Source organism: Mastacembelus armatus, chromosome 24, assembly GCF_900324485.2.
Source record: "Mastacembelus armatus chromosome 24, fMasArm1.2, whole genome shotgun sequence".
Taxonomy (NCBI): domain Eukaryota; kingdom Metazoa; phylum Chordata; class Actinopteri; order Synbranchiformes; family Mastacembelidae; genus Mastacembelus; species Mastacembelus armatus.
In genome coordinates this window covers 19,431,087-19,445,661 of record NC_046656.1, presented here as the reverse complement: position 1 = coordinate 19,445,661, position 14,575 = coordinate 19,431,087, and the positions used below count along the sequence as shown (strand labels likewise).

Genomic DNA, 14,575 nt, shown 5'->3' with positions numbered 1-14,575 from the left:
CCGGTTTTATATCATGTCACACACATTTAACATACTGGCTGCCAATACTAGTTAATACACTCAGTCCAATGAACATTATATATGAGATCCTGAACACAATGTGCCCGTTATGCTGTAAACTCTTGTACGGTGTCAACCCTAATTATCCCTGTCAAATGTCTTGATGATGAGCACTAGACATTCTGTTTTTTATTCTGCACCAGTTCTCAGGCTCCATTATCTACTGTAATATGTCTACTGTAGCACTGACAACCGCATTCATCAGTTACAATACTAAGGTGACCCTGTGAGCAGTTTATTAGCTCTGCTGCCACATGAATGAATGGGCTGCAGCAAATCCTGTAAGAACTAAGCATGTCGTCTTCTCTACAGCCAGAATTTCCTTCTTGAATGCACAGCCATACATACCTGTTGAGCAAAAGTGTGAATTATTTCTGATAATAAATAAGAAATGGTCACATGAGCCTGTTTAACTTCACCCCTGGAGAAAATCTTTGTGCATCTGAAATCAAACAGGAGCTTTAGGGAGAAATATCCTTCAATATTTATGAAATGAAAGTGAGATTATTTTTTGCATTTTGCCCAATTTCTTACTGGAACCAGTGAGTTGAGGATGCTGTTCTGAGCACTTTATCAACAATACATTTAAGAACTGATAGAAAATAGAGCGAAGGATATGAGGAATTGAACGATTTACAAAGCCAGAGGGGACAAACAATGCCTTCTGAAAAATGTCTCCTTTGTAACCATGTTACATTATCACACTACGTTAATTTCACCAGTGTATGCCTTCGATTTTTACAGTTAAAAGTCAGTATGAATTGAAGTCCAAATCCAACCAATGGCCCATGTCATAGTTATTGACTACTGGTCTTTGTGTCAACTCATAATGATCCCAGCTCAGTGAAAAGCCTTGTAGTTTTCACTACGGGAGAGTGAATAAGTGATGGAGCACTCGGGTGTTGTCTGCAGTGCTGGAAGGACACATGTGGCGACAGCATGTCTTCAGTCCCTGTGCAGAGACTGAGCATCGATCCCAGACAGGGATTACGGCAAAGCCCACACCAGATGATGTATTATAGACGTCTATATACGAGTCTGTGAATGCATTTCTGGATGTGTGTGTGAGGGAGACAAAGAGAACCGAGATGTAGTGATATATAAAGAATTCCTGTGGAAAAAAAAAAAAAAATGTGTGAAATCACAGGATTCCTGCGTTTGAGTGTTCACCGCAGCTTGTTAGTACTTTGGATGGTTCTGGTGATATGAAAGGAGTGCAAGAGGGAAGTGTGCGTGTGCGTGTGCGTGATGTGAAGCGGTAAGGGCACTGCATCAATTACAGTGTCTGTGCCAGCAGGCTCCTGACACCAGTGCTTCTTCATCCTCTGCTTCTCAGTGGGAGGTCGCTCCCCGCTACCATGCTTCCTCTAAAGCAGCACCCGTTTTGTCTTTATAAAGAGCCGATCGATACAGACCCACTCGTTAAATCCTGTACACACGCGGTTTGAACTATGCCCAGCAAATGTTAGCAGAGCTTTCCTTTGTATTTTGGTCTGAGCATGTTTCAGCAGGACGATTTCCCTCCAATGCCCATTTTACAAAAACAGCACCAAGTTTCTTTTGGTCTACGGCACAATCCAAATATTGAAGGTAGATTGAATCTTTTTCTAGCTTCGCAGATAGTTCATGCATATTTTACTGACCGAGCAGATTGCAGCCGCCAAAGAAACCTTCACTTGATTTTACTAGCAGGTACCGTATGTTGCTTGGCAGAAGACTAAAATGAAAAAGGACATATTTGCTGGCTTGGATACTGGACTCAGATCAGTTCATGCTCAAATCCACCAACTATAAACTGAAGTTCTTGCTAACTCATCAATTTTCTGTGGTAATATCCAACATCTGTGCTGATTTATTGCAGCCTGTTCAGGGAGATGTTTAAGCAACAGATTGCACCTTATATCCAAATGCCTCAGTGGCAAATGGAGATTCATAACTGAAGTTTAAACCATGTCACCAGGTAAATGCAATAAAAGAGCTAAATAAATAGATCGGTACCCCCAGTTTTTTCATCTTCTTCTCCATGGCGACCCGGTCCAAAGGCTCAGAGCTCTCAGTTAATGCCGTGAAGCTTTTCTGTGTCGTGTTGAGCCAGTCGGTGAAGGACGTGCAAAGGTTTTCAGCCTCTTCAAGACTTTTCAGCTCCTCCTGCAGCTGCTTGATGGTGTCCTGGAAAACAATGAGACAAAAGTTCAGAGGAAACGTTTAATGTTTATACACAGTTTTTTAGAGCCGCAAGCAACACTATAAGATTTTATACCCTCAAACTGAGATCTACTGTTTATTTTGATAGAACAGTCAATATTCTGATTGAAACATGCTGTGTCCGTCTGTGTTTTAAGGTGTGTGATGTGTCCCAGCAGTCCTACATCGGCCACTATAGACCAAACACTCTCTGATCAGCCATCAAAAGAGAAAATATCTCTTTCCCCCTCTAACCTTTCATCTGCTGAATGTCAATAACTTCATAAAAAGGTGGAGACGTGTTTTTGATGCGTTTCCCACATGGCTGAGATTTTCAGTCAATAGCACCGTGAGGATGGAGTGGGTTTCTTGCAGGTTTGACACATTATTCTCTCAACATGCAAATCCTGCAGTGAGCGGCTCCAATTAGCTGATAGTGCTGAGTGCACACCTTTTTCTGACTCTACAGAGGTAACGGCTTCCCACCTCCAGCGTATACGGCCCCCACTTCACACAGTATAATTACAGGTATCCATAGTATGAGAGGGGGATGTTACAGTATGTGTCCACATGCGTGTGTGTTGGCATGAACGTATGTACATGCATGCTTGAGTCCATTGAGAGAGAGGAAGGGAAGGGTGTGTGTATAACAAAGTGAGGGAGTGACAGAAACACACACACTCAGATGTGTTACTGAAGGTGTAAAAATCAATGGTAGCGGAGGCAAAGCTTTTCAGCTCCTGGTGCTGGGTGTGAGATTGCCTTCTGTAGCGTTTAATTACAGCCTTAGCCCCAGACCGGAGGAGTCCCATTGATTTTGCTTTAGCCTCCCCCACCCTCCCACCAGAGGAGCAGACAAATAGAGTGGCTGGTTCTAAAAACACAGAGCAACATGGGCTGAGGCTCACAGACATAACTCCCAAAGCTACTTCAGCAGGGTGTTACAGAAACAAAGTCCACACTCTCACTAGATCAGATTTCATGGTGAGAGCATAACCAGGTGCTAAAAGACCACTGCAGGCAAAGACCTCAGTGCAATTGCACATAAATTCACTTTTGTTTTCAACAATGATTGAGACAAAAAAAAAAAAAAAAAAAAGTTTCAACCTTTGGCCAGCTGTTAAATTTCTACAGAGCTTTTAGAGACAGGAAAGTCAGTGTTGTATTTACTGTATTGTGCTGGAGCAGCGTTTTAAGCCATTCTTCCAGACCAACATTATAATTAAAGCTACAGTACAAAGAGTAAACCTAAAAGCTGACAACATGGGTAACAATGGCATTAGAAATATGCCACAAAACAACAGAAGCTGGACTTGCAATTCTGAGTTCTCATGGTTCCAACTCTATCAACAAAGATCAATAGAGAACTTCATTTATAAAAACAGGTTTGTGAGACTGGATGTGCCAGACACCACAGGGTGCGTGTCCACATGTGGACCACTGACCTGTATGCCGAGCAGCAGCGAGTGGTAGCGGGCAGTGAGCTGGGTGGCGGTCACGCTAACACGACTGCTGATGTAGGTTTCCTCCAGAGCCTGCTGGGCCAGAGAGGAGAGTCCATCGACTTCTCCCTGCCGTGCAAGCACTGCGTCAAGACAGCCCTGTCCACACGAGACATTGAGAGGTACACACACGTTACCATACAGATCTATAACTACACATGATGTAACTGTTTCATACATGTCAACAAACAACGGAAAAAAGCAACAAGAAATACCACATGACAAACAAAAGTATGAGGTCAAAAGGTCTGTGTGTGTGTGTGTCCCTCTAAATGCAGGGAAGGAAAATCCTGAGACTGTCTTGACATCCTGACACTCACAGGAAATGTGCTCCAAAGGGAGGAGACCCAGTAGGAAAATACTATTTCCTTGCTGTGAGCAGAGGTGTATCCATAAGTCAGAAAAGTGACGTATTGTCGGGCGATGACTTGGACGCTTCATATTGTTGTGGTTGAATTTTGAGGGAGTAAAGATGTTTTGGGGATAATATTATAGTAGATAATACATTTAATGAGAAAATCAGACTTCAGAGTTACCATGAGAATTTAAACAGTATCACAGTTTCAAACATGGTCACAATAAAAATTTGGAAAATATGTTTATTCTCTTTTCTTGCCAAGAATTATTCTGTCAGTATTGAACTAAGTTAACATGAAGACCAGGAAGTCCAAACTTAACTAAAATGGCTTCGATAAACATCAAGCTCTATAATCCAAACACTGTCGCTCGTTTGTTTAATTTGTACCAAAATCGAGGACTGAAAACATCAGTATCTGGTATCGGGATCAGTTGCCTGGCAACTAGGCCTGGCCAAACAGTGAAGAACGTGAATAAATGAATTTCCCATGATGTTAAACTCCTCCTTCAATAATATACTGTGTCCTCTTTTACCTTTGCAGTGTAGACAACCACATATATTAAACTGACTTTAAAGCCCAGAAACCATGTCGGTGTCTGACCTGGAGTTTCTTCAGCTGGGTCTCCTTGGTGGTTCTGTCTGACCTCCGATGACGTCTGATGGTTGCCGCCTTCTCCATCTCCTCCAGCCACTGGGCCATGCTAAGGAACCTCTGGCTCATCTGCCTCAGTCTGCTCAGCGTGGACCTCAGCTGGGCCCGAGTCTCCTCCAGACGACCCCGATAGGCCCCCCACTCTCGCTGAACCGTGTCCAGAGCTCGGTCCTCGATCTGAGGTATACCCCAAGGGATTACTTTCTCTCTGCTGGTCAGCACTGAGGAGAGTAAAGACTGGCCATCTGAGCAGCGGTCTTGCAGGAGCTATGAGAAAAATAGAAACAGAACAAAGAACAGTGCGACTGAAATGTGGTTCTGCTGCTAATAGCCCAGGTATCCAAAGTCTGTTAAAATCAGTTTTATCCATAAGGCGGGTCTGATGAGGGCTGTGCCTGTACAAAAGGATGCATTCAGCCATGTTCATGACAATTACATTAAAACTCCACTGGTACTACCTGCAGCTGTTGCAGTGTCTTCTCTAGTGTGTCTACATTTCCCTCTGGGTGGGACCAGGAGACCAGAGTGGCCTGTTCCTGCTCCAGCCAGTCCTCAAACACATGCAGCCCCCTCTGATATTCCTGATGCACCAGTACCAGTCCCTTGGCCTTACTCACTGCATTCTGCAAAACAACAAGTTCAGAGACACCGATGGGAGAAAAATTCAATACGTGGCTTATATAATAGAATTGGTTCTTTTTATAATAGATGAACACAAAGATGAACTTTAATAATTAAATCATTTAAAAGCTCAGTCTGAAAGTGCAGCTGAAATAAATCTTTCCTGACAAAAACAAAAAGGAAGAGCTGAAAAGACTGACGTGGTTAAATGAAGTATGAAGCTGTAAACAGCCTTTAGATCGGAAAACAACAATTAAATGTGTAACGAATTTAAAATGATTGTGAGAGAAGCTACTAAAATGTTCCAGGTCACACTCTAATAAATTTGTGGGGATATAATTGAAATATATAACGGAACATTTAAAAAAAACAAAATTATTTATTATTCAAATGTCTGCAGAGGAAAAAACAAAACATGTTGTGAGTAAGTACCTTGGCCTTTTCTTTCAGGGTGTTGTATCTACACTGCAACTGCTGCACCTCCTGCTGGGTAGTGTAGTGTTCAGCCATACTGGACCCCTTTGTGGAAATGGTCTCCAGGGGACTGCTGTGACTCAGTACTTCTTCATAGAGAAGCTGGAATGAAATAAGAACACATGCTCAGTGTAGTTCATCCATCTCCACTGGGAGAATAAAAGCAAGTAGCTGCAAACTACATTCATAAAATAGTTGACATTTAACGTCTATTCTTTTTTTTCTTTTTTAAAACATCAGCCATTAAGATTAGGATGAAACACCTTGGTCTTCCCCAGGTTAGCAGTCTTGTCTCTCATCTCAGAGTACTGTCTGTCTGAGCCGCTGAGTGTTTCCTCAACCCGGTCCATCCACAGCACAAACTGACCCACGTCCTCCTGATAGCTGGTCCATTGTGAAAGAGCGCCTTCAAGTTGACTGTGACAACCAGCACAATGACGTTAACACACAGGCAGCAAACATATCAAAACACACACACACACACACACACACACACACACACACACACACACACACACACACACACACACACAAATACAATTGTGCCTTTGACCTTTCAGCTAACTGTTATCCATCAAGTGAAACTAGACAGCTACTAGTCTCATCTATCAGCTGTCTGCCAGATCAATCAGCCCATGATCACAACCTTTTACACTTGATGGAGGCGGAAAGCAGGGAGTCCCACGAGTCCTTGAGATCCTGGATCTGTTTGCGAATTACTGGGACTCCTTCAGCAGACGTGTTTCTCTGCACCGCTTCTCCTCGTGTCAGCAGCATCTTCAGCTGGATCTCCCTCTCCTGACGGGCAGCCAGCAGAGCCTGCAGACAGGAAAACAGCCAAGTAATGAGTTGTACATCATACATCACATGCATCACGTGTTTTGAGGTCTTCCTATGTTCTGGTCCTCCATCCTAACATCTGACTGATTTATCTGCTGCAGCGGTAAGATGACTTCATACAAACATATACGTCTTTCTCCAGTACTGGTTAGTGACATCTCACCTACACTTTGTGTTTAGTGCTAGTTAGCACATGTTTGCATGCTATAAATGCCAAACTAAGATAAGTAATGAAACTTTGTGATTGTCTTTTTCTATATTGTACTGTAGGATGATCTCCAAAGAACATGATGAGGTCCCAAACCCCTCCCGTCCCTCCTTACTTCCAGCTGTAACATCCGGTCCTCCAACACGCCCTTGTCAGTGGTGGTGGAGACGCAGGTGTTGAGGACGCACTGGGCTTCACACACCCAGTCCTGGAGCTCTTTAAGACCTTGAGAGAAGAGGCGGTGTTCCCCTACGATCCGCTCAATCCTGGAGGCCTTATCCTTTAAAGATCAGAGCACAGCACTGTAAACACTCAAGCTGCAAATATAAAAACATGTCTTTGTCCATCCCAACAATCTTGTTTCAAGTCAGTCTTGTTTTTCTTCACAGACATCTTCAGAGACCCTCCCCGACCTCACAGCACAAACACATCCCTTGTATATCTTAAATATCTGCGTAGCTGAAGAGTGGCGAATGGCATAACACAAAGGATTTCATTCCTGTTTCCATGTCTGCTGAGGAAGAAGACCTAAAAATAGCACTGCACCAGCTAACCAGCAAAGTAAATAAACTCCATTCATCACTGCTGGGCCAGTCTGATTGTCCTGAAGTGAAACAAGGGTCAGTGTAATGTTCTGCTGTACGCTGTAGAGGATTAATCAGACGAGTGTGGCTAATGTAATGAGAGCCTGGAAAAGGTTAGATTCTTGAGCGCTAACACATTTCAGCTCTGGCCTTTCAGCGGTGTGTCACTGAACACAGGTAACGTACACGGCCTTGGCCTTTTTTAAGCTGAAAGGTAGATCACTGCACTCAGGCGGGTGACGCTACATGTGCAGACTGCAAAACTCTGACCTGAGGCGGATTAGGGCAAACATGACTGATGTGCGTCTGGGTAATAACGCACGACATGGCGAATTACCCAGAACACAGTAAACAACACAGACAGGACAGAAGGTTTTTCCCTCAAACAGAGTATGACTCAAGCATGGCACACTTCAGCATGCTGCAGCACTTCTCAGACAGAAGCACAGGTAAGACACAGGGACTCAGGGTTAAATGGTGGGAGCAGAGTTACCTTGGTTAGGTTGCTGAGGGCGAGGTACTGTGCTGACAGCTGGGAAACACGGTGGACGAAGCCCTTGCCGGCCGCTTGTCCCTCCCAAAGAGAGTGAGCTCTTTCCTTCAGCCTGCCCAGCTCTGCCTCCCGACTGGACATCTCTTCCAGTACAGACTGGGCCAGTGTGAAACAAGATGATGAAGGTGCAAGAGGATGTGGATGAGAGCAGTGAGTGACAGGAGAAATGGAGCACATTGGAGAAGGTGGTTGAGTGTTAAGCACATCACATTTTGAGCCAAGGGGGAAAGGAAACGATAAAAACATGATGTTTTTCATGACAGAGAAGACAGAGAGGGGGGGGGGGGGGTAACATGTCACACAGACAGAACAACAAACACACATCAGAATACATGGAAAAAGACAGGGAGAAAGAACATAAGAACAGCATCAGCAGCATTTCTCCTGATGTTGGTCCTTAAATAGACAGGACAGGCAGAGGAGACAAGCCTGATAAAATACTGCTAAGGCAGGGGGGCACATATGAGGAAAGGTAAAGAGGATTTTGCCAAGGCAGGTTCAGACACTGAAGCCTGCATGTATTGTCTTGTACTTCAGGTGCTGGGGGAAGAAACGTAATTGCTTGCGGGGCCAGACAAAAGGCAACGTGGAGAAGTGCTACATCAGACGACACAGTCAATACAAAAATAGCAACAACGATAAGAGCAGAGCTTTGAGATGGGCTTGATATGGTTTTTTTCTCTTTTCTCAGATTTATCTCTGTAACGCTCTGTGCCTCTCTTCCTTTTTTTTTTTTTTTTTTGTCTCTGCCAGACATGGCAGCGGCTGTTATCACATCCTAAAAAGGGCCTTTTAGCCACGCAGCGCTTCAGCTGTGACAGAAGGAGAATTAATTAGATTTCTGGACTCTTCCTCTGACTATTGTGTCAAGACGCTGCTCTATTCTGATCCAGTGGTGCTCGACAAATGTAATTAGGTCCTTCTCTTTTCCCAGCTGATTTGAGATTGTACTTTAGGGATCCATATCTGATGGAGAGCCAGGACTATTTAGTATCCTTGGAAAATCTACTTAATATTCAATTTATGGCCTAATGCCAGGGTTTACTTAAGTGAGGAGAAGAAATGAGAAAATGTCTAAGAGCAGCTGAGGAGACACATGTAAGAGGCCTGATCGAAAGCAATTTAACAAAAAAAAAAAAACCTCCCCTACTGCTTTTTGAGGAGCAACTTTAAATCACGGTATAAAATTACAGATGGTTTTATGCAGAACAGAAACCAGAGGAGTAACATGTTTAAACAGCTGTGATACCTGCAGTTTGCTGAGCTCCTGTTTCTTGGCCGGAAGGTCATGAAGCCGAGCACTGCTCTCCTGGACTCGGACCTCCGTGCTGTTCAGCCAGTCCTGCAGAGGCTCAGCACTGGCCTCAAACTCTGTCATCTGGGACTGCAAGTTCTGAGAATATGACACAACTTTTTATTTATTGATTGTGCTAAAGCATCAGACCTGGGATGCAATAAATAAAATGAAACCAACTCAGCCCTTGGACCATAAAACATCTGTTTATAAACTGTTAGAGGTAGACAGCAGGAGAACAGACACCAACATGGACTGTATTCAAACTAAGCCTGCATTCACATCTAACCTTTATTTAACCACACAGTCCCAGACGGTCACATTTTCAGGGGAGACCAAAAGCAGCACTCAAACAAAAGTCAGTGTTAACCAACCTTGAGTGCATCCTCCCTCAGCTGCAGGTTATTCATCAGGCTCTTCCAATCGTCTCTCGCCTTCGCCAACTTGGCCTTGATTCCCTCCACTCTCTCTTTGGACACCACAGCCATCAGCAGCTCCCCACTGGCTCCTACTGTACTCAGCCTGGCCTGGCCATGCTCCCTGTCACTCAAGAACTCCTGTGGGGAACCACAGACAAAGACAAAGCAACTCTGAGTATTTTACACCAACACAAAGACGCGAGGGTGTGAAAGCAAACAGAGAAAAATGAATGGACTGAATGACGACCTCAAACTTCTTTGTCTTCCACTTCTGATGCAGTGGCTCATGGGTAACTGAAATCAATATGCTCAGACACAGTTTCTTTCCTGAGTCCTAGAGTATCACTTTACAGTGTCAAAGGAATAATTAGACCAAGTCATTACTGTGTGTGAGTGGGCAGAAGGAAGGGCCTGACTCAGGGAGGCGATCACAGATGAGGAAACTCAGTGAGCCTGAAATGTGTTAGTTTTTACATAGCTGCTTTACACACACACACGCACGCACGCACGCACGCACGCACGCACGCACGCACGCACGCACGCACACACACACACACACACACACACACACACACACACACACACACACACACACACACACACACACACACACACACACACACACACACACACCTCCCTCAGAGATGAGCCGATGACAGTAGCACAGCAGGAACCACTCCACCATCTGTGCAGTCAGCACATCACTTAAACACACTGCAGCTAACGCCTCCTCACACACACACACACACACACACACACACACTTAATACAGTGCAGCCACACAACAGGCACATGACATTCTCTCTTTCTCTTCCACATTCATTCAAAGTCTTTTTCACACTTACAACCGTTCTCCCTCCGCCACTGTAACTGTATACCACCAATTAAGCGACACAGTGGGTGCCCCCGCCTCTCCCACGCTGGCCCTCTTGGAGTTTAGCCATGTGGAAACATTGTTCCACATTCCTCACCAAGTCAATAATAAATAAAACATGAATTCGTCTGTCTCCCTCCTCTACTGCCATACACCTTATGATACTCTCTCATCCTCAAAGCTAATGTAGAAATGCACATACAAAAACATCATCCTTTCAAAAAAACAAATGACAACAAATCCATTATCAACCTGCACTTGCTGATACCACGTGTACTATCACAAATGTTGGAATGAAACAGAATTCTTCACTTCACTAATGAAGACTTACTGCGTGCACTAATAATGGTGGACCTGGTCAGGTGTCTGAGCAGTAATTACCGGTCTGGTGCAGGGATGTGGGGCCGTCTACCTTAAGTGACAAGCACCTGAATCTAAGCCAGGGCACCCGGGGTGCTCTAAAAAGGCTGCCAGAATGTTACACCTGCTAGCTTCTCAGAAAGACCAGACTTCTCATGAAAAAGGGAAACACAAAGATATTTTATAGAGAACGGCAGAGAGATCCTGCTGTGGAGCTTTCTCTCATCCATACTGCCTATTTTCCCCATCAGCCTACAGCAGGTCCCATAATCCCACTGGAGGACACTCAACAGTGGACATGTCAGAAATCCCTATGGGTCCTACTGAAAGCAGATTAATTACAGCATTTGACTTTTAGTTTCTGCAGTCACAAAAACATATGGGGATTAAAGCTTTTCAAGGAGCATTTGCAAACAAACAGGCTTTAATTTAAAAAAAAAGAAAAGAAAAAATCCTTTCTCCTAAAAGCAACATTCAATTCAATATTCAAACAAACACATTCTTTTCCTTTCACTCCCCGAATAACATAAGAGAAATGTGATTACATCCATGTATTTGCTGGTCTGTGTGTGTCCTGGGAAATCCCTCTGAATTCATTTTATATTTCCAGCAGCAATAAATCAAAATTAGCTGTGAGCTGATCAGAGTAAACAAACCATGATTTCTGAGTTATATCTGCAGTGTGCAACTCAAAAACACCAAAGCAAAGACTGACACTTTATGACACTAATGTTGTTATAAGAACTTCACAGATGATAAAGATGCAAAGGACGTCTCGTACCTGGATCCTCTGCAGAGCATTGGAGGCCTCTGCGACACTCTGTGGCACATCGAAGCATTTAGCTGTACTGATTTTAGCGTTGACCAACCACTGCTGGAAATCTCTCAGGGCTGCGCGGAACCTCTGCTCCAACAAGCGCTCCTTGTTTTGACACTCTCTGGACGCACGTAGGCTGAGACTGGGGAACGAGAACAAAGACGGCAGTGGTTTTAACAGGTTCGGATCCACCACTAACAGGGTACGCAGGAGACAATGGAAGAAAATGGCTTATAACCACAGGAACTGTTTGCTGTCTACTTCCCATGTGCTCATCAAAACAAAGGCGCAGATGCTCAGAAACTGTAATTACTGTACTCAAGTTACAGCAGAGGAGGAGGAGAGAGGGAAGCCTGGGAGATGAGCAGCAGTGAGAAACTGGCAGGTGGAGAAATGGAAAAGTGGGTGAAGTGGAAGGATTGAGCATCGGGGCAAAGAGCGAGAGGAGGGGGCGATAAGGGGGTGATTTGTGGGAGGGGGCTGAGAAACAACATATGAGTAGGGCACGACTTCACAGGGGTGACAAGATGGAGAGAAAGAGGGATGAAACTGTAGAAAAGAGTGAGATTACAGCGTGATGATGTATTGAAGGGAAACTAACGTGAACATGACTCTGTACTGACACTGAATTAACTGTGTGATATGGACAAAAGTTACACGATTTCTTTCTTTATACTCACAAAAACAATCCTTCCAAACACCAACACGCAAAATCAAATGTGCTTAAAAAACTGAACTAAAAATCAGAGGCTGAAAATGAGGAGGAGCAACAAAAGGATTCATACACAGTGCGTGAAGGTTAAGTGAAGGAGGGGAAGTGTTAGGACGGATGACAGCAGGGAAACAAGGTGCACAGCTGTTTAAGCAAGAGTTCCTGTCCAAAGGGAGGCATGAAAAAACATGGCAAAAATCACACACACCCCCTCCTACTGCAGCACACCTCAATATACACAAATACCCTGGGGTTTTAATGAAGCGATGAGGGCAGGGAAGGGTAAGACAGTGGGGATAGCATGGATGAGCAAGAAGCACTTTTTTCTGCTGTGACAGACAAAATCCTGTGTGTACTATGAAGGGGGGAGGGCATTACTGGCTTTCCCCCCTCGTTCTTCTTTCTGCAGTGCTTAATGCAGGGCAGGTGCAAAGAGCACACAGGCCAAGTCTATTAGAGACTAAAAAGCCAAGTGAAGGAGGAACGGTGCTGTTTTTGCCAATCAGCAGCCAAAGCCAATTTCCCTCTAAAGCGTCTCCAACAAGTTGACCTCACTCAGGTTGTCTGCCAATAAATGTCCTCCATCCCTTCACTACCTCAGACTGGCTAACGCTGCATCCATGCTACTGGAGATGCACATAGCTGTGCATGGATGTGCTGACTGTGTGGACGTTTTGTCAAAATCAAGCCCTAAGTGAGCACAGTAAACAGACTAATCTCTGCAGTGGAACAGTGGTAGAAAGACCTTTCCAGTGGGTTTCCCTTAAAAACACAGTGAAGCAGCAGAGGTGACGGTGGTGAAATGTCGCTCAGACACTGGTGGCTGTGGTGTCTGTCACCTTTCACCTTCACCTGTCTGTGAAGACTCATTGGGGATGATTCAGTGTGTTATACACTGGTTTTCTGTATTTTTGTATAATCGTAATTTTATATTTAGTAGATACATTCAGATACTGTGACGAATGAATGCAAACTCATAATCTGTGCTGTCGTATTTAATTATGCTCCACTGATACGTATTGTATAAATTAAAATATCTCTTGGGTAAAAAGACTTACACAAGTCATTTATTAGTTTCAAATGATATGAAATGATATGAATTATTCAAAGGGATGAAAACTTGTGGAATGATGATAAAATCATGTCATGATCTGAGCTGGAAATGAATGGTAACAGAAGCTTATCGACCAGACTCAGCCAATAAATCTCATTTCTCATCCCCATAATAAAAAACACACACAGATTCATTCTCTAGTCAATGTTCTCTAACGCAGGAAAACTCTTCTTACCTGTTGTGCTGCTTGATGAGGGAAGTGACCCGGTCTGACTGCGAGCCCAGGTCTCTGGAGTATCTCACGAGGTCGTTCAGTTGGACTTTCAACTTCTCTGCCATCGGCTCGGCGCTCTGCAAGCCCTCCAGTATATCCTAAACAACACAAAACACACACCAGCTGGCTCAGTGTGCGAATTTGTGTGTGTGTGTGTGTGTGTCGGGGAGAGACAAGCACCCAATGGATGTGCATGACACCCTTCAATAAGTGCATTCCTGGCTCAGTCGTCTTTGCTGTTCTCATGCTCACACACTCTCTCACACTCACACACACTCACACACACACACGCGTACTCACAGTGCTGCCTGTACAATAGCATTTCTGTTCTTCGGAGTGTGGCAGGAAGGAGCTGTGGATAACGTTCTCCCGCTCTCCTCAGCATGCCTCACATTCTGCACTCACACAGTCATGAAATCCTGTCCCATGAAATATGTACAAGCTTTCTCTCTCTCTCTCTCTGACTCTCACTTGCTCGCTCTCTTCCTGACGTACGACCAATAAACAACCCTCCCTCCCTGTTCTCGTGGACTCGCTGCTCTCTTCTCCCTCCTCCACTTCCCTGCCTCTCTCTCTTGTCGTTCTTCTACTTTCTCTTACCTCCTCTGTCTCTCTCCCTCCTCCCACTCCTTGCACTTATTCCCTCTCACACATTTTTCCTCCTTCTCACTCTCTCTCACGCTCTCTCCCGGTGGAATTCAGCTGTCAGCCCTCACAGACGCAGGATTGGTTCAA

The 14,575-nt window shown here is 44.4% G+C and overlaps 1 protein-coding gene across 1 annotated transcript in view; it reads right to left on the bottom strand.

The window, feature by feature from the left end:
* Positions 1–14,352, bottom strand: part of syne1a (spectrin repeat containing, nuclear envelope 1a) — a 60,959-nt gene extending 46,607 nt beyond the window's left edge. The window contains exons 1-14 of the mRNA XM_026318253.2: positions 14,141–14,352; positions 13,802–13,938; positions 11,765–11,942; positions 9,705–9,887; positions 9,286–9,429; positions 7,977–8,132; positions 7,015–7,179; positions 6,498–6,670; positions 6,115–6,268; positions 5,810–5,953; positions 5,215–5,379; positions 4,706–5,023; positions 3,690–3,845; positions 2,059–2,229 (exon numbers count right to left, since the gene is read on the bottom strand). Coding sequence (XP_026174038.1) covers positions 2,059–2,229; positions 3,690–3,845; positions 4,706–5,023; positions 5,215–5,379; positions 5,810–5,953; positions 6,115–6,268; positions 6,498–6,670; positions 7,015–7,179; positions 7,977–8,132; positions 9,286–9,429; positions 9,705–9,887; positions 11,765–11,942; positions 13,802–13,905 — 2,211 coding nt within the window. The 5' untranslated portion in view covers positions 13,906–13,938; positions 14,141–14,352. The remainder of the gene's footprint in view (positions 1–2,058; positions 2,230–3,689; positions 3,846–4,705; positions 5,024–5,214; positions 5,380–5,809; positions 5,954–6,114; positions 6,269–6,497; positions 6,671–7,014; positions 7,180–7,976; positions 8,133–9,285; positions 9,430–9,704; positions 9,888–11,764; positions 11,943–13,801; positions 13,939–14,140) is intronic.
* Between the last annotated feature and the right edge of the window lie 223 nt (positions 14,353–14,575).